At 38.3% G+C, this 25,916-nt stretch overlaps 1 protein-coding gene across 3 annotated transcripts in view; it reads right to left on the bottom strand.

Moving 5' to 3' along the window:
* The window catches only part of GRIA4 (glutamate ionotropic receptor AMPA type subunit 4), a 221,470-nt gene that overhangs the window by 140,581 nt on the left and 54,973 nt on the right, over positions 1 to 25,916 (bottom strand). For all 3 annotated transcript variants that reach the window (XM_021380710.1, XM_021380726.1, XM_021380718.1), the window contains exon 3: positions 6,924 to 7,163. In XM_021380710.1, the coding sequence (XP_021236385.1) occupies positions 6,924 to 7,163 (240 nt within the window). The remainder of the gene's footprint in view (positions 1 to 6,923; positions 7,164 to 25,916) is intronic.

The following is a 25,916-nucleotide window of genomic DNA, read 5'->3' on the forward strand; positions in this document are numbered from 1 at the left end:
CAAAATACTTCTAGTTGATGCCTTGGTCTCAACTGGTACAAAGAAGAACTGGTCTTTGCTCCTGAATAGACCTCTCCTACAATAATCTCAATTCTTTAAGCTTTTTTTCTCACAAGTTATGATTTCATTCTTTTTCATATTCCTCCCCCCCTGTGGACTCATGAAATTTATGTATGTGGTCACCAGTAATCACAGTGCCATTCCAGCAACAGATGACTGATTCTTGTGCCATGCTCATACCAAATGCCTTTGACATAGCTGTGAACAGTACCTAGTACTTTCAGGTAGCAAGGAAAAAGTCATGGGACACTACTGCCACCATCATGCCCTCTCTGTGTCTTATCCTCCTGATGCCATTCCACTTCCTCAGCTATGCAGAGATTTTCCATCTCTGCTGTTCAAGTGTGAATCCCAACATCCACCATGGCAGTCCAGCCAGCTGACAGAGAGCAAGATCCAGCTTCCGTTTCCTACGTGCAGTACATTTTTCCTAAATCTCAGAATGACATTTTATTTCTTGGAAACAGTACAACAGTCTTTGTTTAGATTATTTTTCAGACTCACCATCACTCCTGAAACATTTCTCAAGATACTGGTGTGATCATGCAAGTTCATAGTGGATGTTCACAACCCCCTCGCAGAAGCTGAGTGGTGCAGTCGATACATTGGAGGGAAGGGAAGCCATCCAGAGGGACATGGATAGGCTGGGCCCATATGAACCTTATGAGATTCATCAAGGCCAAATGCAAGGTGCTGCACTTGGGCTGGGGGCAATCCCAGGTATTTATACAGACTGGGGGAAGAACTCCTTGAGAGCAGCCTTGCAGAGAAGGACTTAGGGGTCCTGATGGACAAGAAGCTGGACATGAGCCAGCAGTGTGAGCTGACAGCCCAGAAGGCCAGCTATGTTTTGGGCTGCATTAAAAGAGGAGTGGCCAGCAGGGAGAGGGAGGTGATTGTCCCCATCTACTCAGCTCTTGTGAGGCCCCATCTGGAGTACTGTGTCCAGGCCTGGGGCCTCCAGTACAGGGAAGACGCAGAGCTCTTGGAATGGGTCCAGAGGAGGGCCACCAAGATGATCAGAGGGCTGGAGCACCTCCCCTATGAGGAGAGACTGAGGAAACTGGGCTTGTTTAGTTCAGAGAAGAGAAGTCTCCAGGGAGACCTCACTGTGGCATTCCAATACTTGAAGGGAACGTATAAACAGGAGGGGAAACGATTGTTTATGAGGGTGGATAGTGATGGGACAAGGAGGAATGGTTTTAAACTGAGAGAGGGGAGATTTAGATTAGATATTAGGAGGAAGTTTTTCGCACAGAGGGTGGTGACGCACTGGAACAGATTGCCCAGGGAGGTTGTGGATGCCCTGTCCCTGGAGGCATGCAGGGCCAGGCTGGACGTGGCTCTGGGCAGCCTGGTCTAGTGGTTGGTGACCCTGCACTCAGAAGGGGGGTTGAAACTCGATGATCTTTGAGGTCCTTTTCAACCCAGGCCATTCTATGATTCTGTGATTCTTGTCTTGCCTGAAAAGTACTCTTACTTTTAAAATGTGTCATTAAAAACTATTTGGGTATATAGTTTCTTAATTTTCCAGACACCATTCTATACCTTCTTCTCTGTTCTCTAAATTTTCTGGGGGAATGGGAGTTAAGTATAGCAAGTAGACCTGCTGCTTACTGCTGGGACAGCTATTCTGACATCAGAGAAAATTAGATTAGCCTGATAAACTGATTATTAATAACCAAGTCCAAAATCTATCTCAAAGTAAGAGGGAGAGCTATATATTTCTTATACCTTTCTTTGCCTTCTCCAGACATCTGAGACCTCACCGATCCTCTGCAAGTGCTTGAAGATAAATTCTTGCATTTTGCTGCTTTAAGTGCTTTGGATGAATTTGAACATGCCATTAGAACTTGTGTAACCCTTCTGCCAGGTTTAGATTTTCATAATACACGATTGTTCCAACTTTAAAGGAGTTGCTATAAAGACAGTGTGCAGAAATCTAGGGAAATTAAATTCGTGTTCCGCACAGTGAGCTGATTTTTCTCACCTGCAACCATGACTGAGTTGGTTTAATGAAAAGTATGTAATTAAATAGAGCAAAGGAAAAAAAAAAAAAAAAAAAAACAAGGTACCTATACAGACTTATGGACAATGCCTAATTTCAAGAGGAGAACAATAACTATTTTACAGTCTCTGCGTAGCCAACTGCTAGGCCAGCTGGTAGCTCCAGCTCCTGCTATCGCTCTTTAGTCACAGTCAGGGGCTGACAACTCTTGCTGGGGAGCAGAGTTAGATTCAAGTGGCTGCTTTACTTTGGTTGAAGCCCTTCCAGCCTACTGGCTGCTGTCCTGCTCACTGTCCTGTGCAGCCCTGCAACCCTCTGGGCTCCAGACCCAGCTCCCTGAGCTCTGGGTAATGCCCATAGTGCTACCAGCAACTGATAACATTCCAGATCTTGGGAAGGCTGCATACAGCACAGACAAGGAACACAGGCCTACATGAGATTCTTAAACAGCTTCTCACACTTCACCCAAACTTCTCCAGACTTCTTGTGGTTTTAGGCTCCAACTTTTGCTTTCTGGTGCTAGAAATTATTGTTATCAACTAGCAAAACACTGCAGGCACACCTGTGCCAAGTGAAAACTTCCTTGCTAATTTTCAGATGCAAATCTCCATTTGATTGTACGCCTCTTTTTGAAATAAATGCCTCTCAATCACATCGAAAAGAACATCCGTGACTCCAGCATTCCACTGGTCTGCCCGTTTGGCCCCTTCATTTCTCTCCCTTTAGAGCTGACATCAAATAAAAACTGAGCACTTAACCTCCATGGGATTTCCCTCTTCTCTGAAGGAGACAAGGCTTTCAATTTACGCCATCCTTGCTATGCTTTGTTATGCTTTGTCAGCTGAGTTACGGCTAAGTGTTCTTCAGCCTGCTCTTTCCCTGTTCCGTATGTGTTTCCAGCAATTTGCTCTTAATATTAACTGCAGTTAACATTAATTGTATGGAGCACAGAGTCATAATTAAACCCATTGATAGGAGGAGGATGTATTGAAACCAAAGGGTCCTTGAGGCTTTAGCCTCACTTCTTATTTTCTCACTTTCCCTGCTAAGTAACAAGTTGGATACTCCTTCATCACATCTGATGTCTTTTGCAAAACCTGTTTTCCTTTTCTGTAACATCCCCTACTATTTACAATTCATTTTGTAGCTTTGCCATTCTTTGTATTATCTTCACTCTGTCACAGGACAGTGATTTTTCAGACTGCAAGTCTGGTAGAATGTCAGAAAAGGAGATTTAACATACTGGCAGGAGCTACAAGCTCACTGGAGTTTGTGAGTGCCAAGACTACTCCATGGCATAAACCCAAGTGCAGTGTGTGACAGTGACTTGGAGAGTTGCAGTGACAATGCATTCCAGTAGCAAATAGACTGGAGTTCTACAGAAAGCTGAGGATCTGTCCGGAGACAAACAGAGTGATACAACAGAGACACCTACCTTGGTCATAGGAGTTATCTGTTCGTCCTCTAAGAACTGAGCTGTATGCAACAGAAGAGGGAGGCAAGTAGGATGGAAAGGCTGGGACAGCATATCTGGAAACAACACTGCAGAATGCTGCCTTCTTCCTAAACAGCACCCGAGTCTGGCTGGAACGCATGCTTATTATTTACCTTCCTCCATAAGAATTTATTTATAACTTTCTGGTTAAGCTGCAAAGAGAAACTTGCAGGAGCAATGTAAAAAAGAAGATGTGACAGTTGTTCCCATCCCCACAGTTTGGTTGGATGGAGCTGCTCAGAGAGACAGGGACATGTCTGGAATGGAGAGGAAGAATCTTTGGCAAAAATCTGGATGTGACTAAGTTCTGGTCTCACAGAAACCCTACCGTGATTCAAGAGTAATGATTTTTTTTTCTGATTACACTAAATTAAAAGATGATATTTATTTTTTTTCTTATCATTTCTGAGCTCCACATTCAAAATTGTATTGCGGAGTGGTAGTGAAAATTATTATATCTTTACATTTATCCTAATACTTAAAGGTACATCAAATCTTATTTTCTCCTGCATTAAATGGAGTCACAAGACCTATTCAGATTTTGAGAGACAGTCCAATGTAGCACTCTCTGCGTACAGCTGGCAAATGTCATCTCTCTATCAAAGACATACCGATGCGTTGAGAGGTGCTGAGTTCAGCGCCATAAGAATTGTTTATTGACCATGCTGTTACAGATGATGTTCTGAAACTGCCCTTGGTGTGATACTGCATGCTTAAAAATGATGCCTTAATCTAATTAAGCATGTGAATTTAGATAAGAAAGGTGACTGCTGGTTTTGCTCTTCTTCTCATGACTATTTGTTGAACTTGTAGGATCACATCTGTAATTGTGTGCTTGTTTTCTTGCTCCCCATTATGATGTCTTGAATAAGAACACTTTTAAATTCATTATTTTTTCTCTTTTCTTTTAGTTATCTAGAATGTTTTAGAATGTGGAATAATTGCTACAGGCAACCTGAAAGTTAAGGTATAGCACTGTTCACTTAAAATTAAGGTACAGATTGTTCATAGGGGTACAAAAGCAAAGTGCAAGCCATTAAATAGCACAGAAGGTAGAGTGGAGTGGAGATTCTGAGGCCAAGTTCTGTGATGCATAGTAGTTCCCTAGGCAACCTTAGTTGTCGGTGATGTCAGGAGAATGTGATGTACAGACTCTAAGAAGAACAATGCTGAGATGGGGACTTGGTGGTGCCAATGCACTGATAAAACTACCTGCTACCCCAGGCCAAAAGTCTGCCACTCTTTTTTTTACAAAATGCCATGCTTTGGGTGAATTTTGGTCATTATACACTCAATATAATGCCAAAAATACACCTCCATCTCAAAAGCTACCCACCTCCAAGGTGTGACCACTCCTCACTAAGCATGTGCTCTGAACTTTTTAACCTGTACTTTTAAAAGTGAAATAAGAGAATTTTACACCAATCAGAAGAAAGGTATAGATGACCAGAGTCACTCAAGCTCCACCTGTAGAATTAGAAATAGTATAAAAATGGCTGAAGAGGGGGTAAGATTAGGGAAGATACCATCACAGACAAGTTGGTAGAACAACTGCAAACTCTGGGATCAGTTGACAGGCCAAGCCTCTATTCCCGCCCATAGGGACACCTACTGGTATGGTTCACACACTTGGTTATGCAGAGTGCTTCCCTGGGAAATGCGGTAATCACGGTAAAGTTTGTTTTATAATTTAGCATGCTTCTGGCCAGGCTGTATTACTGTTAGTTCTTTGCACATGCTTTGTATTGGTTTTGGTTAACCTCACATGCTTTGCAGACAGTGAATTACCAGTGGCAATCCACAAGAACCTGTAACCTGTTGCTAATAAACTGCACCATTCACTAAGGCAGCCATGTGAATTCTGATAGGGCATGGCCAAAATTCCTTTACTGATCCAGCTGTGTTAGTTCTGATATAGCACCGCTAGACAAATTATGAGGAAATTGTGAATAAGCTCATGGAACGCTGCTAGATGAATCGGGCTGTGTGCTATTTGCGAATCCGTAATCGTGGTAGTTCATATATTGAAGGTGACTGGAGTTGTAGTGACAAATTGTGCATCACTCAAAATGTTGTCCTCTAACACAACAGCTTCCCAAAACTTCCCTTACTGGACCAGCAAACATTAAAAAAAAAAATAAAAAAAACTTACAGTCAGATTAGTTAAAAAAAAACAAACTAAAAACAACACAAGCAATTATGGAACAATGCAAGCCCTTTTTATTTTAGTGCACTACTCTTTTTTTATTTAAGTTCAGTTATTTAGGCAGTGCTAAAAACTCACTAAAATCTCATTAAAATTTAGTGACTGCATATACCAGAAAATTGACTACTATAGCCATAATGAAATAATTAAACAGATTTAGTTAGGTCAGTATGATTTCCTGTTTCTACTGCAGAATAATGACACTGGAATAAAGCCACTTCAATTCAAAATAGTCTGTCCACATGGGGAGCTACAGTGAAACTGTATAATAGTTATTTGACTACAGCCACGCCACTCACTTTTCCCCTGAAAGTAAGCCATCAACATAAAAATCTTGCCTCTTTCCCAGAAGCTCAGCCATGTTGGCTAAATCCCCTTCCATACGCCAAGGCAAAATGCTTTGCTATCAGAATGAACACACAGCATGAAGAACGGGAGATTTTACTTCTCAATTAGGCAGTAGATGACAAGATGCAGTGATGCACTTGTAGTTTTTTACCACTTAAAAGTTCTGAGATGCTCTATGGTGTGAAAAGGAGAATGCGAATAAAAAGTGTAGTTTTTTGTGATGCATTATAAATTTTATAAAAGCATGGTCGATCGCAGAAGAAACTCCAGATGAAAGCAGTAGCACATGGAGAAGGCTGCTGCTGCCTCTTCTCTGCACCACTCATTTCTCTGCTGCAACCTAAGGGCCACACACTCAGTGAGCCTGTCCTGACTTCACAAGGCATGAGAGGCTCAGTGGGCTTGCTCACATCTCAGCTCACACCGATGCAGGTGCAGCAGAGAAGTGGTCAGCCCTCTCAACTTCTTGCTACTGTTGTCACTTATGGAGTGATCTGAAGAGTGAACTGAGCTGCACAATTCTGCTTATCAAACTGTGTCTCTATTTCACTAGCATTAATTAAAATGTTTTATTATTCTAGAAGTTCTTGAAGTGCAGGCTTCATCTGGTCGATTACTATTTGCATTCAGTGTCCACTATTTGCAGATGAAGGAATTATTCCTTCAGTGACAGAGCTACCCAGACAAAGGTATTTAAAATCGAAGAGCCTTTAAATTTGACTCCCCAAGCTCTCAATGCCATATAGAAATGCAGAGTTCTTGCAAAAGTTAATTGAACTGATATAATAAAAGTGGTTACAACTCACCTCGATCTGTGTCATACAGGAAGACAAAGCGGTTCCATTCGTAGTGATCCAGCAAGCTCAGAAGGGCTCCCCGCAGCGATGGCCGCAGCTGTAGCACAAACTGACTCTCACCCTCGGTGGGGAAACTCGGTGTGATGAGGGAGATGTGCAAGGCGCTGCAGAATGAGGTCAAGGTATGTACTGATCTCTTATCATAAAGTCCAAAAATGGCAAAAACTCCTCTAGAATACTGGGAGCAGACTGGAAGAAAAAAAAAAAAGAGTTCATTTAGTGGCAAAATCTGTAAATATGCACTTACTCCAGCATCCCTAGTTTCATAATTTAAAGGTTTCCATTTCTGCCTGTATAGTTAACTTCACTATTTATGTGTATTTCATTCTGGAAACCAGTAAATACAAGGGCTGCTCTGAAAGTAATACCTCCTATTTTATCATGCTGGTCCACAACATCAGAGGCCAATGCTGGTGGGACAGCAGTACAGGTTGAACCTTCCCATCAGTGTTAAGTTACATTTTGTTTCTGTATGACAGGTGGCAGCAGAGGGGCAGTCTGACAGAATGGTGTCTGACATGGAAGTGCAGATGAAGCAAAGGTGTGTACCTAAACCCCTAAATGTGGAAAACATGGCACCCATTGACATTGATTGATGCTTTCTGAACATTTATGGAGACCAAAAAGTGGATGTGAGCACAGTGAGGTGATGGGTGGTGCATTTCAGCAGTGGTGACAGCGATGTGAAAGAAAAGCCATGTTTGAGATGGCCATGCACAGCTTTCGCAGCACAAAATTAAGAGGGTCTCAATCAGCTCAACCACACCAAACAGCAGATTACAACCAAGGATCTGTATATAGAGCTGAATATTGGCTTCAGTGTGTTGGAAACGATTGTGGCAATGTTGGAATATCGCAAAGTTTGTGCCAGATGGTTCCCACGAAAGCTCACACAGGAACAGAAAAAACACCATATGCAAGTTTGTCAGTACCCGTTGAACCAATATGAGTCTGAAGATGACAATTTCCTGGATCACATCATTACCAGTGATGAGATGTGGTATCACCACTATGAGTCGGAGTCAGAATGGCAGTGCATGGAATGGTGACATGTGAACTCCCCATTGAACAAAAAGTTCAAGATGCAGTGATATGCACTGTCTATTGGGATAGGAAAGTGATTCTTTTGGATTTCCTGGAATTCAGACAAACCATCAGCTCTGATCGCTACATTGCAAAGCTGACTAAGCTAAAGGCTCAAACTTCCAGAGTCAGATCAGAGAAGAAGAGAATCTTTCTCTTGCAACATCATAATGCCAGGCCCAAGACCAGTCTGAAGACCATGGAGTGCACTGCCAATCTTGACTGGACTACCACACCACTACCACACCCACTGTATAGTCTGGATTTGGTGCCTCCTGACTTCCATCTGTCCAGGCTCATAAAAGATGGATGCATAGATAATGGTGGTGATTATGTTGAAAAATAATGTTTTGTAGCCTGAAATTTGCTCTATCAAATACTGTAACTGCACTTTTTGTATCTGTTGTAGTTTCCATGGAAATAAATAAGAAGCATTACTTTTGGAGCAGCCTTCGTAAATATCACAATAAAATTTTGTCACTTTAGGAATCTATTCATAAAACATTACATTATCTATAGCGGTTTTTTTGTTTTTGTTTTTAATTCTAAAATAGAAACTAAATAATATGGTTTTGCATGCCAGTGGGAAGTCAACATATGCTGTTTTAGTCATAGCTCTGTACACTATCAGGGTTTGATCATTTACACTATTTTAATCAAAAAAGTGTTCACATTTCAAAATATGAAAAATATCAAAAAAATGTCATTGATCTCAGGAGTGAAATCTGGACATTTTAAATCATAGCAGTGTAGAAGGTTCACCCATATTTAAGCATGGAGCCGCCATTCTGCATTAAGACTATTACAGACACTGACAAGATAACAAACTACTTAAAGGAACCCTCTTTTTGACTTTAAGAGACCAGCTGAAGCAAAATGTAAGTCATTGTGACCAGCCTATTGCCCCAAATCTTTTATTTCTACTCTGTGTCAACCTCAAAACCAAAAAACAAATGACCTTAATATATATTCTGAACTTTGATTTGCTCTTGGGATCATTTAAGACATAAAGAAAGACTTCTATTGATTTCAGCTGACTAGATAACAGCTTACTAATGTATGGACATTGAAACAGACACGAGGGTATTTTCTTGACTAAGTACAGCCTTTCTAGCAACTAATAAGGTCCCAATGAAAAACATCCCCATTTTTCTTGAAGTATAGAACAGCTTACTAGAAACCCGGTGTGATAATTATCAGTTAGCTATCCCACAATCACAGAAAATTAAGAAACGAACAGCCAGGGTGTCATCATAGGTATGTATTTCTGAGGTACTCCTGTTCCAGACCATCTCTCCTGCCAGCCCATTCCTACATACACACTGAACAAGGGAAAACACAAGTCATGCACTTTTAACTAGAAGACATCTATGAAGAGTTCTCCTCACTTCCAGCCTGGAGGTCACAGTTACCCAGACAGATCAGCACAGTCAGAGTACCACATACACTCTTAGCAAACAGGCTTATTCAAATCAGTTCAGCTTTAATTGTTTCATATTACAGCATGAAGAGTAAAAATAAAACTTTTACATTCTTCTTAGATTTCAGTGATTTATCTGAAGCCGGAACTGGAACAAGTCACTGGAGGGTAGTTCTGGGATTTTATGTATTGCCCCACTGTTTCAACACCTAACCTAAAGATTTTCACAGTCAGAGTATATATGAATACTTTTAATGGTTAAAAAGCTTTCTTCCTTCTTCAAAGGTCCCCTTCAATATGTTGATACACAGCTCTTAACAAAGCCCTTAGTGTTTGCTTTGCTGGACCACAGAGCATAAACCTCCTAAAACCATCAAATGACTGGCGCTCCATTTCCCTAATCATCCCGAAAAGTGCTGTTCTGTGCTTTCTCAGTTTCATCTCGTCTGTCTTCAACATAGATGAACAACCTGCTCAGAATTTCAATTGAAGGCTTTCTGCATCTTTTTGCATTACTTCCTTATCTCTACTGTAAAACACTTCTGCTGACATACCGTAAGATCACATTGCTCTTTTTTCTAAATGTGCATCTCAGCAATGGCTGACAATCATTTCAGGATCAAAATTCTGCTCTTTTGTCTTCCTGGGTCATTTCCAAAAGATGAGTTTCTGCTTAGTGCACAATATGTTTATTAGCCACCAATGTACAACTTTTCCATTATGTCACATCTATTGCTGTACTCCTCAGAATTATATATTTCCAGTTATTTTCTTAGTCTACTCTGAACTTTCTGCAGATGTCTGTGTCTGCCTCACCAGCAAATTCCATCTGCATACTATGACTTTTTAACCACATGTAAGTTATAAAAGCAGTCTCTTAGTACCTTCTTGACATCGGTTACGCTTCTCCAGCCTCGTATAAGCTCTTCTATTAGCATTTGTTGCCATCTTACTCTTAGTTCCACACCTACCTTGTAAATCTCCTCTTTGCATCTATTTTCATAGATACCCTTCCATAGGAGCATGGTTATTTTACTTCAGTCTCTTGGCAATAGGAAGGTATTGATTAGACCCATACTTTCTATTCTATTAATTCCTGGTTGCATTTTACCCCATTTTAAGTCTAGAGCTGTATTTTAATTTCCATAAAAATTTGTCCTATTACTTTACAGACTATTGATGTTAGCTGCTGCATGGCTGACAGGTTCTATGTCCATTTTAAAAATAAGCATTATACTTTCTATTCTTATATTCTTATTATACTTTCATATGTATCACAACTCATTTAACAGCTCTACTAAGAAGCATTTGTTATTGCATCTGCCCTTCAGTAAACCAATTCTTCAAGAATTATGGAAAAAGGGGCAATTTCCGAATTCCCATTACCCATCGAGCCTCTTCGTTCAAGGTCAACATCCTCCTTGACTGAAAATCAATGTGAAATACCTATTTGTTTTAATCTATATCCAGATTTTCATGATTTTTCATTCCATCATCAATGCATACCAGTCTCAATTATTTTCCTATATCTTTCTTTTGTATTTATAGATCTAAATGACCTTCTGCAGTTGTATTGACATCCTTTGTAAGTCTCAGTTCTCACTGGCAGCACTAATGTAGGCTCTGATTTCTGCAAAAAAACCCCAAACCTCTTTAACTTCTGATTTCTTACTGACAAAGACTTTAAAAACATTTGTTTCTTATGTCTTTTTTGTATAATCATTCATTTCTGCAGTCACATCCTGCAAGCTACTTTCCTCTGCAAAAAGATTCCTTCAGGTTCTACAACTCTTTATGTAAGGAATTGTCAGGACTCCCATTCTCAAGCACAGTCCAGTTGACATTACCAACTGAAAGAGCTGAATATACAACGTGTATATAGTTAACACATGTATTTTTGGTTTAGAGAAAACCTTTTATAAGGTGATAAGGCCTTGCAATGCCTTACTTATTTCCAGTTTTATGCAGACAAAGTACTTTTCTTAACACATGGTCCATACAGTAGGATTTTACATGAAGAGAAATTCAAGAAATCAGTATCAAGATGTGAAATGGTCCCCTTGGCGGAGTTAAAGCTCAGATTAATTCTCAAGATGTTGGGAAAAAGGAAAAGACAGACAAAAAAAACGTAGAAATGTCATTAAACATGATATTAACCTTTTCACTAAAAATAACAGAAGAATAACTCTTTGCATTTTCTAAGCAAACTATCTTTCCCACAGCCTACACTTCAAATGCAATAAAGCATTACCTGACTATCATTAAAGTCTTGAAATAACAAATCCAAGAGAGCTTAAACTGCTATACTTAAGATCAAGACTGGCAAGTTACTGAATAGTGTCCTTCTTTGCTCCTTGATAAGAAGAAATGCTAAGATGAAGAAGGTTATTAGAATATTTTCTTACACAGTACTATACCCACAGAGAGAAAAGATGCCTCTGACACTATGGAGATTAGGCTTAAACATATGCAGAGATGCTGCAGCGCTCTTGAATCAATTTTACAGTAATCAGCAGCGACCACAAAAATCAGCAAAGCCATGAGGATTTGCATTCTACCTCACGACTGTTCTCAGAAAATGCCTCCAGGCAAACATGACTACCTGGATTTCCCAATTCTTTATTTCTCTCATGATTCTAAAAGCATTTTACTTATTATAAATGGACTAAATTATACTTGGTAAAATACAGTCTAGTATTAGCATTCCAAGATAATTTTGTTCAAGATTTTTCCCCTATAAATATAAAGCAGTGACAAACAGACTTTCATGAGCATAGTTTGAAACTTATTGAATAACAATTTGTCTTTTAACAAGACAGCACTTCATAGCTGACAACTTGATTTCAGTATTACACATATGACTTTCACCTGCAAATTTAGTACCATTGTTCTCACTAAAGATAAGCACAATGTGGTACATTAAATACACAAGGTACTATTACCTATTACCTATAATATTATCCAATATTACCTAATATTACCTAGTACCTATAATATGAATTAGGTATGTTCTATTCTAGCAGTTTGAATTATGCTTTTGTACTGTCACTTTAAAAGAATGGGTGACACATGGGACCTTCATTTAAAAACAATAAATCATAATGCCATAATAGCAAAAATTGTACACTGCAGCGTTTACTGAGATATACAGTCAATGCCCACATGGTCTTCTTTCTCACTTTAAAGACAAAGCATTTCCTTAAAAAAGAAATGCAAAAAAAAAAAAAAATCCCAATTTCTTATTTACTGGTTTTCAAAAGTTATACCCATAAAGTTTAAAAGCAGACAAGTGGAATGTCAGAGTCCACATACGGCTGTAACAATAACTGTGAAAAGTACACAAGGCAAGTGAAAACCTGCCTTGTGAAAGTGATATTGATCTTGTTTCATTATTTGGTCAGACCCCCAAATTTTCTGATTTCTTTAAGAGGCAAATGAAATACTATCCTAAGAATATATTTACAAAACTAAGTCTGGTAAGCAGAACACAGCTCATCTGCCAACAGTATTAATTTTCCTTGGTAGCCTACAGTACTTATACCATGTAGGCAGGAATTTGGCCAACTCACAGTCTAACAGGGAAGTATCTGGACCATCCTTCACAGCCATGACTCCAAGACTTCCAGGGCACAAGCTCTGAAACAAAGTGCTGACCTCTCTTTTAGAATACTTTAGGTTTTAGGCTCCTACATCTGAAAGCACTGGTTAGCCACTACAGATACATTGACAGGCCTACCAATCTGCCATAAAGTCATGAACTGTGGAAGCACCAAAACAGCAACACTCAGAACAGTTTGATTTAAGGGAGTTTTCCAGACATGAGAACAGTCTTTCATCGCTGTGTCTTCATTTCCCAATGGTTTGGAAATCCAAATGAAAAATGGGACTTGTGATCTGTTCTTAACACTTTGTTTCTGCTGCTTCTTTCACCTCATACTTCTTCCTTTCGCAAACTGCTCCAACATGGGTCCTTCCCATGGTCTGCAGTTTTTCTTCAAGAACTTCTCCAGCAGGGGTCCTTCACATGGGGTGCAGTCCTTCAAAAACAGACTGCTTCAGCATGGGTCACCCACCAACCCCCGTTCAAAAAACTGCTCTAGCCTGGGATTTTCTTCACAGACAACAGCTTCTGCCATAATCCTGCTCCTGCATGAGCTCTCCATGGGCTACAGGGGGCTCCCTTCTTCACTATGGGCCTCTGCTGGGCTGCAGGGAAATCTGTGCTCCGTGCCTGGAGCACCTGCTGCCTTCTTTTCGCGCTGACCTTGGTGGCTGCAGGGCAGTTTCTCTCTTATTTTCTCACCCTTATCTCACAGCTGGGCTATTCTTTCTTAACTATGTTATCACAGAGATGTCACCAGCTTTGCTGATGGGCTCAACTTTGGCCAACTGTGGGTCCATTTTGGAACTCTCTGCAACAAGCCGGAAACTGGGGCAGTCCTGGTCTCTTCTCACAATGGACATCCCTGATACATCCCACACTAAATAATCTTGCCACAGAAGCATAACACACTTGCTCAACTCCAGAAGAAACACATATAAAAAATGTATGTAAGTATGTACACTTTCTTGCCACCATAGTAGCATATGAAGGCTTTCATTTGATGAGGGAGTGCAACGCTGTCGAGCCCTGGATCACACTTATGTTCTCCATTTTGTTCTGCTGCCGTGCACTTGTGTTTGCCAGCACTGAAGTAAAAGCAGTGGGCAAATTTTCTTAACCTACTGAACTCCTTCAAAGAGGAACTGGCTAGTTTTATGAAATGTGAGCTCTTCAAGTGAAATGCAGCACAGAAGGGAAAATTATTTAATCTTAGTAAAGACCTGTCTCCCAAGGTCAAATGATTTATCAACCTGTATGCATGAGAGCTCCAAGACCTAAGAAGAGATTAAATACAACTCCTAAAACAGCTTTGAGATGAAAGTTCCCTGTTAAACTGTCAAAACAGATCTCCTTTCCTTTTGCATAGAACTCAATATCTCTTTCTCCTGTGTCCTCCCTGATCCACTTCCACTTCCCTTCATTGACCTCCACCTCCTGGAAGAGGACACAAAGTCAGGTAAGGCTCCACATCACAAGGGAAGTGATCCAGATTCATCCCCATGTAGTTTTCAATCATCTTGCCCCAAATCAAGAATAAATTTGATACAAATGTGCTCTTCCTTGAGTTTATATTTAAGACTGCTACTTTTATACTAAATTATGCTCTTGCATTAAGAAAAAGTCCAAGCACCAAGACCATTTTAATGAGGTACCTTCATCAATTAAATCATTGATATGAGATGATGGATAGGATTATAGAACAGAAGACAGTGTTATATAAAGTGGGCAGATTAAATACTTTATAGATGTATTAGGACTAGTTTACTGCTATCTTAAGAACAGTCTTGCATAGAAAGGTATATATCTAAATACTGCTATCCAAAAATTGAAGAGCTTCTTATAAATTATGTTTTCTCTGTCCAATGAAAGAAATACCCATCATACAAATGATGATTTCAATTTTCTAGACCTTACATCATCTGCTTTTGCCCTTTCAACATAAATTTCTTCAGGCAAAAAAAATTGTCTTCCTCTGCCTTCAGGAGGCACACATCATACTTTGGTACTACCATGCCTAAAGCATTCTAACTGGAAATAATATTACTCTGTTACTCTAACGGAAATCAGCTTATTGCTCTATAGTTCAATACAGTATTGATGATTGAGGTGAACAAAAGGAGACTAGATCTTTCTTGTAAAAAAAAAAAAAACAAAAAAACAACACAAACTGAATCACAAACACTATTCTCTCAAATATTTATTTCTCTCAAATGTTTATTCTCCTACAGTATAGTTGAATAATTAAAAGTCCTGTATGTCAGGCACTGAACCTCTGAAACTAAATTCATACTCCAGGTCAAATCATCTCACATTCCTGTGTGGAGCCAGGAGTTGAACTCAATGGTTCCTATGGTTCCCATCCATCTCAGGATACTCTATGATTCTATGACTCACATCTTTCAGTTCTCAGCATTTCAATGCCTGGTCTATTTCAGACTATGAGCAGTTGACAGAAAGGCCAGCCTCCTCATAGATGTTTGAAAACAAAGTAGTCCAACTTTCTCACCTGTGGCTTCTGGATGCTACTCAATACAACTAATTATGGACCTGTACTTTGTAATTCTATAGTAAATTCCAGAACCCAAAGAAACAGACCACATTAGCACTTGTCCTAGATGTTAATATGTTTAGCTGCATGAATAAAATTAAACACATAGTAAAGAGTTGTGGGAGTACTTATTCGGAAATCAACAGATGGATCCATCAAACCTGAGGCACAGAAAAGTCATGAGTTTCCTTTACATTTTAACCCATAGCAGTGGGTTTCTACCAATATCTGTAAGAGACTTGCCAGCTCATTTAAAAATACTCTCCTAGGAACAATGAAAATCTTGGTTTACTATATCATATAGTAATTTGGGAAGTATGGTTTTGTTTGTGCAACTGCAGACATGAGAAAATACTGCAAAGCAAACTACAGACATGTTAGACTTTTTAATTATTAAATTTCCAGAAACAGTTCTAGTGAATTGTCTCTAAAAGACTATTTCTGCTCAAGTTCCTGAAATAATAGCAGGACATGATAATGCATTTCTTGCTTACTGAATGGAAAAAGAAATTGAATTAGCTTAATTAACATGCACAGAGTTTTCGCCTTTCAAAATCTGTATGAACACTGTAATATAGTATTTTTTGTGCAATGTCTTGCACCAGATCACTACGTTACAGAACATTAACTTTAGAAGGTTATTCTGAGAGATGCCCAAAATAACAAAAAAGAAAGGGCCATTGAGACCAGGCGTGACTGACTCGTAGATTCAACTGCTGAACTCCATGCCTCCTATGGAGCAAGCTTTTCTCTTCTCAAATTAATACACTGATTAAAGCTTTCTCCAAGCCAGTTCCAAAAAATCTGTGAAAAGAGCATGTATGTCTTTTAAGTATATGTGAACACAGGGAGAGATGAGAGGACTGTCGCATTTGAACCCTCCACCAAAAAGTTAGGTATTTTTGGTTGTTTTCCCATCTCTAAAACAGGAAAAGGTATGTTCAGAAAATAGATCATTCCAGCTTAAGATGGATGTGCTGATTTGCCATCTGTATGTATGTACTTCTTACTTGTGGCAATGAAAGTAGACTGCAACAAGGAAAGACTTGACATCTACACTTAGATAGCTACATTTAATATTATAGTGGTTTTTTTTAATCTCACTCGAGGAAATTTTCCTATGTGTTTTTCTTCCCTGTCCATCTGTAGCTTCAGTGTGATTTGGAGCTGGGCTTCCTTGAACCCCTCCTCACACAGTGGGCACAGATTCCTTCTGGCCAGAGCTGCAGGCATTTTTCCGATACAGACTGTGTATCTCCGTTTTCCTGGAAAGTGCTGACAACTCTCATTTCTTGATGGAGAACACAAAATAGCTCAGCCTTTCATAAATTTCTATGAGGAAAACTGCTTTAATCTTCAAGTAACTTCCATCAGAACATTTCTCCACCACTAAGGTATTTTACTTTCATTAATATGTAATTCCAAATAATTTAAATCCGAGGGAACATTTTTAACAACGAGAAACATTTTCCACTGGGTTTATTTATAAAATTCCTTTCTCTATTATGCCATGGTGAATCTACTTGATAGAACTCCTCTCATGAATTTCACATGTGCTGAATGCTAACAAATCTTTTCTAATTTTTAGAAGTACTTAACAGCTCTCTCTGCAGTAAATTACCCAGTCTTTGTGCCTTTTTGGTCCAATCCACACACCATGGGTCTGGCATTTAGAGCCAGAGTCTGGCAATGCACCTAAACATGCATTTCTCTAACTCAACCAAAGCTTCCTCTTTGAGCACTCTCCCACAGAGAATCCACATGCAGCATTTACCTTTCATAGTCACATGAATGAGAATCCACATTGGTACAGAAGTTCTTTTTTGGCTCTTTTTAAAAACTGACAAAAATATCAGCACCACCTGGACTGCAAGACTTTTCAAACTCAGAGAAGTATTTAGAAAATGTTAAGACCACTGGATTTGGTAAAAAGCTCCCGTGATTCTGGCAGGTTTTCTCAAGGACAAAATGTCGACAGTTATTACTTTTTTCCTTCAGAATAGAAACTTAAAGAGACATAACAGATTGCATGGACATTAAAGTAGACAGTTAAACACGATGGAATTGGTGGTACAATTCCCAGTTGCTTAAGGTCAACATTTCAACTCAGATACTCATGTGGCAGTTAGAGATCTTTGTGAAAAATCTTTGGCTTGTTAGCTGAGGGAAAGCTCATCTTGATCATTTATGAATATCTACAGAATTCATGGCTTATAATGCATCTAGATTGCCTGTGTGATTAAATATCTTTTGCTGTTCATTGATTCTTTTTCTTACATGACATGTTATTTCTTTCAGTTCGTCTGAACTTCATCCAGACATTCCTATGTAGAAGAAAAAAGAATGTGACTTGATTTTCCAAAATGTAATATTTTATAAAGCCTTTTCCCACACCCAACTTTAATGAAACAGAACAAAGACAAGTCCGAATTTTGTTTAAAGAAGTAATCCTTTGATGGCCCAATTTTCTACAATATATAGCTTTCCCATTTATTTTTATCTTGAAAAGGGAGAAAATCAGCACATTTAAGCAGATATTTTTCTTTCCAGAAGAAGAACTGAAAAAAAAAATCAGTACTATTTTAAATAGGAGGGCATCTAATCAAATGGGTAGTTGATTAGATAAAAATATATTTTTAAACATAGCTACTTAATCACAGATGTTTCTTATGCAGCAGAACAACTATTAACACTTCTCACACACACACACAAAAAAACACATTTTCTTCTTCTTTTTGGAGAAACATGCTAATTCTGCAGTACTTTTGCAAGCAAAGCTGTCACTGAATGGAATTTACTGAATTTAATTGGAAATTCGAGAGCTGGAACAATATGTTAAAGCATATGAGGCTCCTGACCTAAACTATTTTATGGGCACAGTTTCAGCATTATCATAATTTATACCTCACATTTGAAAATGGTGCTTTTTTAAGTCAAAGCTTGTGTTCTAATATAATTGAACTAAATCAAAACATGAACTCTGCTGTAATTAGAAGCTGAAATAAGGCAATTTTTGAAATATTCAGCTAAGTTTGTTATTGAGCTTCCATGTGACTTTAAAAGGAGAGTAGTCACCTAACTGCTCCCTCTGACTTGGGAAATCTCTCCCCAGATCTCTGAAATGTGTAGGAAAAGGAAGGAAAAGAAGGCAGGAAACCATGAAAGATGTGACTAACTTGGTCCTGCATTTACATGGAAGATCCGAAGGTGTCTGTCATTAAAACTGGAATGTAGATTTTTGTCTGCTTCATATCTTTCGAATCAGCACTTGGGAACAATGTCAACTGATCCTTCACTGGAATTCTGTTTTTATGTTACTGGTAAATCTGTGTCTCCATTTCTTCCATCTTAATCACATAGCTAGGGCAGACCATTCACTGATGCACAGTGCTGTTGGTCCAGCCCAGGCTTTTGAACATTGGTGGAGGTGAGATGGAGGTGAACTTCCTTCCCTCAGTAACACATTTCACACTACCACGTCCCCTCACTAACAACCTAAATCATTGCTTGTTTTGATTCATGTGACTGCCAAAGAATATCATCAAAAATATTACTTTGTACTTAGCTATTTACGTTTGGATATTTAATACCTTGCTTCTGATTTATTCTGGCTATCTGTAAATTGGAGGACTGAATAATGCTCTCAGACTTCCTGCTAGACTTTGCTTCTCAAATGTCCTACTGACCTATAAAGGAAAGTCTGGGCTGAAATCATTCCTGCTCTTACTTGTCCTTAGAACTTCTAAGGAAAGACATGTAAGAAAGAAATAAACAGTTGCTCACAACTGACTTTGACTTTTCTTCACGTAACGTAGGAAAAAAATGCACATTCCTTCTCTAAAATACGTTTATTCACCTGAAGAATGAATAAAGCCTTGGATTCTCTTTCACCTTAGTAATGTCAAAAGACATACACCACAAATATTGACTGAAAAGCATTAAACACAACATTGCTTTCTTGGTTATTCCTACATTTAAGTATTTTATAAAAACACAGAAAACATGATTGGTCATTTTGGAAAACAATGTTAATATTAAGATGATATATATGATGAAATGTTCATCTGCTTTTTCCACTTTCCTACGGATTAATAGAAGCTATAATCTAATTATACATAAACTACTTTGATAAAAAACTTTTCTGGCATTTTTTTGGTCACAGCTGGCACTTCCATAAGAAGAGATTCTGAATACCTTTGATAGAATCTGTTGTTTGCCCTTCTGTTTCCTTCCTTCCCTTTCATGGCACAAAGCAGAATTTGAAGCTAGTAGCATTTCATGCAAATGGAACAAAGTATCACGATGTGAGATTATATACAACTTGGTCAGAGAGAAAAACCTCCTACCAAGACTCAGAAATGAAACTCTTCTGCCTTCTGCAGCCTGTGACAGTGTTTTGAAAGAATAGCAGCGGCTGACTGCTATTCTTATTCTTATTCTGCCACAGCTACTCTCAAATCAAGGGCATCTTCTTAGAAGCACTTCAGGAATCAAAATATGCAAAGTGCTAATTGTTGTATTCTCACATTTGAGGATTTTGGTTTTATTTCCACTAGGTATGAGATTTCAATCTTCTATTATTTTTCTTCTATATTATAACTCTGAGTAAATGAAAAAAAATGATGTGAAATTCACTTTTTCATGTACATCCAGGATGTACTTCGTGGATATGTGGAGTTATATTGGATTGTATCTTTTACGGTCACTAATGATGACTGTCCCAGAATGCTTAGATGCTTTTAAGTTTGCCTAGAAATACTCTATAAATTTTGTGATCTCATTACTTTTTTTTTCACAGCCTTGATCAAATGAACTGGTAAATGGTGCCACAGAGATGGTGGTTTAAGTGATAGGCAAGGCGTTGGTGTATTTTCACTCTAACTCCCATTTAATGTACTTTCCACTAGCTATAGACACATCACTTTTTGAGATACTTAAAGAAGTATCTCAATCTGAAAATCAAAGATTATAATGCTTCTGTACCAAACAAAGTTGTGGCAATGAAAAAAATACTTTCAAAGAATCACGAATACAGTTGTAAATATTATCCATCACTGGATTGTTCAGCATGAGTTAAGATTTCTTGCATCATTGTCTTCTTCATAATTCAGCCCTCCCTCAAATGTCCTAGGCATTAATACTATTAACTTCACAGAAACAAAAGCACATCAAAACAGTTTACCTCTTGCTTTTCCAGAAGTTTGCATCTTAGCCTGTTTGGGTGACTCTATGCATCTCTAAATCACAGTAACTTAAGATATTTCATGCTGAAATCTCAAACAGCCTGTGATTTCACTTGTAAATTTTCCTTCAAGTAGCCTTGTTATGATCATCTTGCTGCAAAGAAGATTTTTCGATATCTTGTAGCATGCCTGTTTTCCCCAGATAATGCAGTGACCACAGCTAAGGGACTTTTAGATGCAGATTCTGCTTGCTGTGGACATCCATTGTCAAAATCACATGAGAGATTACCGTGTGTGTAGGGCCAGCCAAAAATCCAAGGCTTAAGAAACTCAGAGCCATCACTTTTTTTTCCCTTCTTTTTTCTTTTTTTCCTTTTTTCCCTGTGTACCTTCTTAACCTCCCACAATTATGCTGGTGGGAATCAGCCACAACATAGCTAGGTGGTTCTAAAATCAAATGCTTGGCATAGATTACTGGAAATGTATCTCCCACTGTCTTTACTTTTTTCACACCAAGATGATTTTCTTTCACTGAAAAACTAATGTTTCTGATTTTTTATATGTAAAAGGCATTCCTAAATGGCTGTAGGTCTCATATAATAATTAAAATAACGAGGAACGACCTACCATTCAAAAAATAAAATATAAATGAACTGTTCAACCAAGGTTATTTAAAGTGAAAGTCTTTCAACTTCTAAATGGAAGACCAGCTTCATCAGATCTCAGTACAAGATGGATTCTGGTCATGCCCCTGTACTTAATGACTTTAGGCTCTATCTGCTTGATAAGAAAAGCAGGTTTCAGAGTCAAATGCCATGAAGTACTGTTCCTAAATAATTCCTTTCAGTTAAGACAAGACTTCAGAAATTGTTTAATATATACAAATAAATACATCTGTATATATAGTGTAAGATATCATTTTCTATTTCAGCAGATAACAATTTCTATTGTCATAGTATTATTACTTACTTATAAATCTCTACTATAAAATGGGCCAGACATTAACTTAGCTTCCCTGGGCAGCCTGATCCGGTGGGTGGCAACTAGCCCATGGCAGGGTGTTGGAACTGGAATATCTTCAAGGTCCCGTCCAACATAAGCCATTCAGTGGATTATGACATTAAAATTAAGATAGCAACTAGGCTTGTGAAGTGCTTGGAGAATATGCCCTATGAGGAGAGACTAAAGGAACTGGGGCTGTTTAGTCTGGGGAAGACGAGGGTGAGGGGAGACCTTGTTGCTCTCTTCAAATACCTGAAAGGTGATTGCAGTGACAGCGGGGCTGGTCTCTTCTCACTGGTGACAGGTGCCTCAAGTTGCGCCAGGGGAGGTTTAGGTTGGATATCAGGAAACACTTTACAGAAAGGGTTGTTAAGCACTGGAACAGGCTCCCCAGGGAGGTGGTTGAGTCACCATCCCTGAATCTGTTTAAAAACCATTTGGATGTGGTGCTCGGGGACATGATTTAGCAGTGGGTTGTTGGAGTAGTATGGTTAGGTTGTGGTTGGACTTGATCTTGAAGGTCTTTTCCAACCTGAGCAATTCTATGATTCTATGATTCTATGATAGTATGATATTATGACATGAAGCTATTGTGATTCAGTGTCTTTAAAGAAAAAAGCAGATACATCAAAGAAAAATACCTGAGTTTGAAACTGTGGCTAACATATTTGTCTTACTTACATACTTTTCAGTGTTTAGAATAGCAAGAAAAGTTTATTTCATTCAGAAGATATTTATAGAAATAAACGTCCTGTTATCTTACAGTCTAACATTCAATGTGAGAATGCTTATCTTGTCTCATAAAGCATATTCACCACCCACAAAATATTATTTCACATGAAATAATCACATTGTGAGCTCTGTGATGAATGATCATCTCTTTCATAACTCTGTATCCGTAAAAAATCTAACAAAATGGTGTATTTATCTGCAACAGGAGCTCCTAGGTGTTATCCCAGTAGAAACAGCCTGTAGGATGTAGATAAAGGTGCTTGGCCTGACCTGTCCTCCTTGAGTCAAAGAGCCCTTTGGTAAACAACATAACCTTTCGTAAAGGACTGAAATTGCCTAACATACAGCGTATTCTCCTCTAAGAGTGAAATTGCTAACTGGCATTAAAATCAGTCAATTTGCACTAGCGTATCACTAAATTGCATTATTACGTTGTTGACTACAGTAATGACAGAATCTTTCTTTCAATCACAGTAATTTTTCATGCTATTTCCCAATACACAAAAAGATGTCAGTACAACCCACTGGTTTAAAATCATAACCGCAAAGAAATAAAACTGCTTCTCAAAAATTGCCGGTTAAATCTTAAAACAGCTGTTAATGTTAGGTTTATGCAATGCTTCAAATCTTTTGACATGCGATGAGCTTTCCTTATTTCCCTAAAAATGAACATTCTCAAGCTAAATCGTGATTTCTGTATTCGGAAACTGACTAACAAAAAGAAAGCAGTAATATAACTTATTTTTAAGTTATCTGTCATTATTCCTGTTTTCTCTGTCAAGTTTTCAGGTCTCTCTATGCCTCCATCTTAAACAAGTATTTCCACAACTTCACAGTTTAAAACAGGAGCACAGGTCCTCTCATTTTGTTCTCTCACATCTTTGGCAGGAATTGGGCTTCATCCATACAGCAGTTTGAAATAGACTATCTATAATTGGAATTTCTACTGAGCTGGGAAATATGCTGGTGATGGTTTTAAAAAAGAGGAGAGATAAGAAGGGAGCTGGGATTGGTTAGTTGGCACCCTGTTATCTCTATGAACGGACCAAAGGTGGGTGTACTGTGGTGCCCGGGGGGGGAAAGGAGGCAGATCGTCAAACAGAATTTGACATTGCAAAATATTTTTCTTTATCACAGTCATCAGAGCAAATTCAAAATAGCTGTCACTTTATGTTCAAATAGACCCCTTCTCAAAAGAAATGCTTGTTTTTCATTTTATTTTTAGAATGTAGGGCTGACCAAAGCATAGCCCTTCACTTCATTGAATAGTTTGATCAACCAAATGAGCAATGCACTCTATTTTCCTTTCTGTTATTCTTTGTCAGTAAAAGAGACCACTGAAAATTAATAAAACATTTAACATCTTGATGTAAATAATGCAAGAACATGTCTCTGCTGATCCAGTCAGATGTACTTAAATTAATTTGCTGTAAAGATTGCTATACCAATAACAAAGTATTCTATCTATCACTCCAGGCATTATGTAAGGCTAGCGGCTTCTATGCTGGCATTTGCAGAAAAAAGCAAAATTAGTTCAGCACAGTCCACAGCTGTGATCACTGGAGTAAAACTCAGGGTCTAGGGGCTGTGCAGATATTGTACAAGACAGCTGTACTTTACTACTGGTCCACTGGGCCTGATGCTAATAATTTTTAAATGGTCTGTTAGTTACGGCAGTGGCCTCAAGCTACCTCCTATTTCAAATCCTATTAACATTTGTATATCTTTAAAATATTTTAGTGTCTTAATTAGTATATATTTTTTATCAATTCCTAGTCTGTTGCTATTTAAAAAAATCAAATCAAATCAGTAACAGTGACTGAAGAGTTGGTGGATGAAATGTGACTGTTGAAATGTGCACCCAAACCAAATCAATCGCACAAACATGGAAGTGAAGAACTGCTGTACATGTGCTGCGCAGGATCAGTCGGACTGCCTTAGGATAATGGATTGGTATTGCTTATAGGCATATTAGAAGAAGGCAGAACACTGTAGGCAGAATTTTTAAGGAAGCCATATAATTACTCTTTTCTTTTTAGTTCTAAAATAAAATAATATTAAAACCACCTTTTTCAGTTTTGATGATTCTAGCAAGACGTACTAAAAGATCTGTAATAATGCAAGTTCTTCTTTTCTCTCTGAGACTCTATCATGCTTACTCTAGGTTCTGTTTCAGAAAAAAAAATCATTAACAGAAAGGATTTTTTTCTGAATAAGGATTGCAACACAACATTATATATGTATATATGTGTATATATATAATAGTATATTTATTAGAAGTACTTCTGCTATTAAAACCTAACAAGTTTTGGTAGCCCAGGGCTATCACAACATGTTTGTTTTTTTTTTAAAGTCATGTTAAATAGATCTTTAAAATGTTTTAAGATGTACAAATGTCTACATACAGAAGACTCATTGGTAATTAGATACCAGAACTTCATTATATAAATACACAATTATCTATAAAAATCAACTTTGGTAAATAATAATTTCACAACTTCAGTAAACATCAATTATACCGTGTAGAGCCCTTTGCAGTGAACCAAATGTTTAATGAAATATTGAAAGAAAATACCTAAGCTCAATCAGTCAGAAATAATGTATGGAGTAAAGCACTGTGGCACTGAGGGAGGTGGTTTAGTGGGTGTGGTGGTGAAGGGCTGGTGGTTGGACTAGATAATCCTAGTGGTCTTTTCCAACCTTTATGATTCTGTGATTCTGTGATGCTACCATTCTATGATTTTTCTCTTCTACACAGCTATGCAGAATCAAACTGACTAGCCTTAGCCTGATTGATTTGTTTTGTTCATAGGCACACTAAGGAACAAAGATGCTATTAAAGCTACAGCATAACATATTTTTTACAGCTCGATTTGAAGTGGAAGAGTTGCTGAATATGAGAAATAATGCATGGAAGCACAGAAAACTTGTCTTTTTAAAACCTGACTTTCTCTACAGCGTCTTTCTTCTTCTATTTTTATGAAATTTCCACAGTATTCATGCTTCTATAGCAACATAGCTCAGGAAAGAAAGAGACGCTGCCTGGCACCAGCTATTCCTTTGCCAAAGATCAAATATAATCTAGAGTCACTGTACTTCTTTGCAGGTTTTACTAGTTTTAATGTTTGTCTCACAGAACTAACACTGAGGAGCTGCAGGAAATCCAGTCTTACTGGTGTACGTCTTGTATTTTCTTGATTTCTAATGTTTGGATCATCTGCTTCACTTGTTATTCTTTGCTGGATGATTCTTCCTCTACCTACAATATTGCTAACTGTCTAAACAAACTAGCTACTTAATTTGCAAGGCTCACTTCCTCTAGATTGAAGAAGAGGGATGCTTATCAGCTGGTGGACTGTGAGAGCAGGGA

The sequence above is a fragment of the Numida meleagris genome, chromosome 1, assembly GCF_002078875.1.
Source record: "Numida meleagris isolate 19003 breed g44 Domestic line chromosome 1, NumMel1.0, whole genome shotgun sequence".
Taxonomy (NCBI): Eukaryota; Metazoa; Chordata; class Aves; order Galliformes; family Numididae; genus Numida; species Numida meleagris.